The 2,957-nt window shown below is 38.9% G+C and overlaps 1 protein-coding gene across 2 annotated transcripts in view; it reads left to right on the forward strand.

Moving 5' to 3' along the window:
* Nucleotides 1-2,021, forward strand: part of LOC118324397 (solute carrier family 2, facilitated glucose transporter member 1-like) — a 9,811-nt gene extending 7,790 nt beyond the window's left edge. For both annotated transcript variants that reach the window (XM_035656719.1, XM_035656720.1), the window contains exons 7-10: nt 1,009-1,113; nt 1,202-1,303; nt 1,391-1,594; nt 1,762-2,021. In XM_035656719.1, coding sequence (XP_035512612.1) covers nt 1,009-1,113; nt 1,202-1,303; nt 1,391-1,594; nt 1,762-1,968 — 618 coding nt within the window. In that variant the 3' untranslated portion in view covers nt 1,969-2,021. The remainder of the gene's footprint in view (nt 1-1,008; nt 1,114-1,201; nt 1,304-1,390; nt 1,595-1,761) is intronic.
* Nucleotides 2,022-2,957: the final 936 nt, after the last annotated feature.

Genomic DNA, 2,957 nt, shown 5'->3' on the forward strand with positions numbered 1-2,957 from the left:
AATTGAATTGAATTGAATTAACGTTACCTGACATTAACTTCGCTGTCCAGTTCAAGACACCAATATTGTTTTAAATGTTATAAAGAAAAGTTCACATTCCTTTTCTCACTTGTCCATCTTGTCCTTCAATCATGTGTCTTAGAAATGCGGTCCTTGGTCACTCAATTCTGTATGTGGCTGTGTTACAAAAAACTAGGGTCCTACAAATGTGGTCCTAGGATTGTGAAAGTGCAGCCTCTGGTACTGCAGGTACATGCTACATAATCTCACTTACACGGCAGATAAGAAGGTCTTTGTTGTGATTTGATAATCACTATTAAATAAAACAATTTGTGTAGGGGCAAGTAAAACTTGACGATTTCTGACCCACTTACATGACTGGACAAGAGAAAAAATTAACGCTGAACCCTGTAATGACTGTATGCCATATAGGGAACTATATATTTGATAGTACCTATAGTAGATTTTTTTTTAATTTTACTCTAAAGGCAGATTTAACGCAGTGCTAAGACTTTACTTTACATTGACAGCATGGGCATGCAAAATCCATAACATCTGTCTGCATGGGAACATTCTTTCCCACAACAAAATGATGAAGGAGATGACAATAGACAGGACACCTCATTGTGGAGATATTCTACACATGGGAATGTGTCAGGATCCCCCCAAAAAAGCTGGAGGGCTTGGATAGGGACAAGGACATCTGGGCTACTCTGCTTAGACTGCTGCCACCTGGACACAGGCTCAGACAAACTCAAAAAAATAAACTAAAATGGATGAAGAGATGGCCTAACGTGGTACTATTTGCCCAAATTTTAGTATTTTAATTTTCTTATATCATGTCTCATTTTAAATCTTAAGATACTCAAATATTAAGTAAATCTTATTCTTCTTATAGTTTTAGTGAGTCCAAATTTTTAGTTCAGATCTCAAGTCTAAAGTGTGCAGCTCATACACACACTAACACAATTTAAAGTAACTGTTCCCTGTGTCGTGTATCCTCTTCAGGTGTTCTACTACTCGACTAGGATCTTTGAGCGAGCAGGTGTGTCCCAGCCTGTCTATGCAACCATTGGTGCAGGAGTGGTCAACACCGCTTTCACTGTGGTTTCTGTAAGTCTGTAAAAAAGAAAACAAAAAAGGCTGTAAGTCCAGGCTGCAACATTGTACCTTCATTTTGTAATCAATACTTTTTATGCAGTTGTTTGTGGTGGAGCGTATGGGCAGGAGACCACTTCACCTCATTGGTTTGATGGGAATGGCAGTTTCAGCTGTTTTTCTAACTGTTGCCATGGCGCTGTTGGTAAGTGTTTGAGATCACCTATTCTTAATCTGCTAGGCTTTTCATATAAAGTGACTTAAAGTCTCTGTGGTGCGCTGTCTTCCTTAGGACCAGTTCAGGTGGATGTCCTATTTTAGTATTGTGGCCATCTTCAGTTTTGTTGCCTTTTTTGAAATCGGCCCCGGCCCCATACCCTGGTTCATTGTGGCCGAGCTCTTCAGCCAGGGGCCCCGGCCTGCTGCCATTGCGGTTGCTGGTTTCTCAAATTGGTCTGCCAACTTCTTAGTGGGGATGTGCTTCCAGTATGTTGAGGTAAGACAGCTTTAATTAAAAAAATATATTGGCATTGTACATTTATGTTTATTTATCTTCAGTCCAGAAATGGCATTTACTTTCTTAACTGTTGGTTATTCCATACATACTATAGCTTGTGCCCATCATTTGAAAAACTTCATGTTTTGCTTTCAATGTCTCTGCAGCAACTCTGTGGCCCCTATGTCTTCATTATCTTCACCGTCCTTCTGCTCGGCTTCTTCGTCTTTACCTACTTCAAGGTGCCAGAGACAAAGGGCCGCACCTTTGATGAGATTGCAGCAGGTTTCCGCCAGTCAGCTGGTCAGGGTGCTGACAAATATTCAGCCCCTGAAGAGTTCAACACCCTCAGGGGGGACGACCCGGACCTTTGAAAGCTTCCATTCATGCACACACTTGAGTTCAGCAAGGTTACAACACAACTGTCATGTCTCAAATATCCCATAAGCTAATTAAAGGGTCAGTATTTAAAAAGAGGTTTAATCTGCACACAGACTGTAATAAAAATGGATGACCTGACCGAGGATCACTGTTAGATACGATGTGCTCAGGATGGCTGTTCTCAGCACTGACCCTGCTGGTAAAAATTACATCCAATAGGCTTTTAAAATCCAGTAAGTGAGAGGCTTGGGTGTGCTGCAGCAGAAAACACAGGGAGGTTTTAGACTAAAGCCAGACCGTTCAACATATATGAAAACGGAATAGTACATTTTTTTTTTTCCCAGTATAAAAAGCAGAAAACAAGGTTTGACGTTTATCCAGCAGAGTGTGCTGTGGTTTACAATACTGTGGCAAGCAGCACAGAGTAAGAGAGAAGAAGCAGCTCTCAGCAACTTCAACTAGAATTGGTTGACAATCTATATGTTAAATTATATTTAACTTTAGTATTCTTAGTAGTTATTTGTGTTAGAAAGCAAAGTACCTTTGCAAAGTTATAATGGTGCACATCCACATAGACAAGGTCTATTTTCATTCCAGCTCAAAAAGAAACTATATTGGCCGCCATATTGGTAGTCTAAATTGTTCCCACTAAAATGGATATCAGTCTCAAAAATCCCATTTTGGTCGGGTTCTAGTTTAGACAGAGTGTAAATATTTGGAGTTAAATTATGTAGTAATATTCTTATTCAAAATAGAAAATTGAACATTCATTGTATAACTTGAAGACCTTAGTTTCTATTTCATGTCTGTTATGCAATTACATTTTCTATTTAAAATGGAAAATCTCTGCTGTGTAATCTTTGCATTGTAGGTCATAAGTATGAGATTTTACTAAAAATGTATTTATTTACTTTAATTTAGTAAGTCAGAACTACAGAAAAAGTGTGTTTCCATCCAACTGCTTGTGTTCAATTTGTGTCTA

This window comes from Morone saxatilis, unplaced genomic scaffold (genome assembly GCF_004916995.1).
Source record: "Morone saxatilis isolate NCDOM2014 unplaced genomic scaffold, NCSU_SB_2.0 Contig15, whole genome shotgun sequence".
NCBI classification, from domain to species: Eukaryota; Metazoa; Chordata; class Actinopteri; family Moronidae; genus Morone; species Morone saxatilis.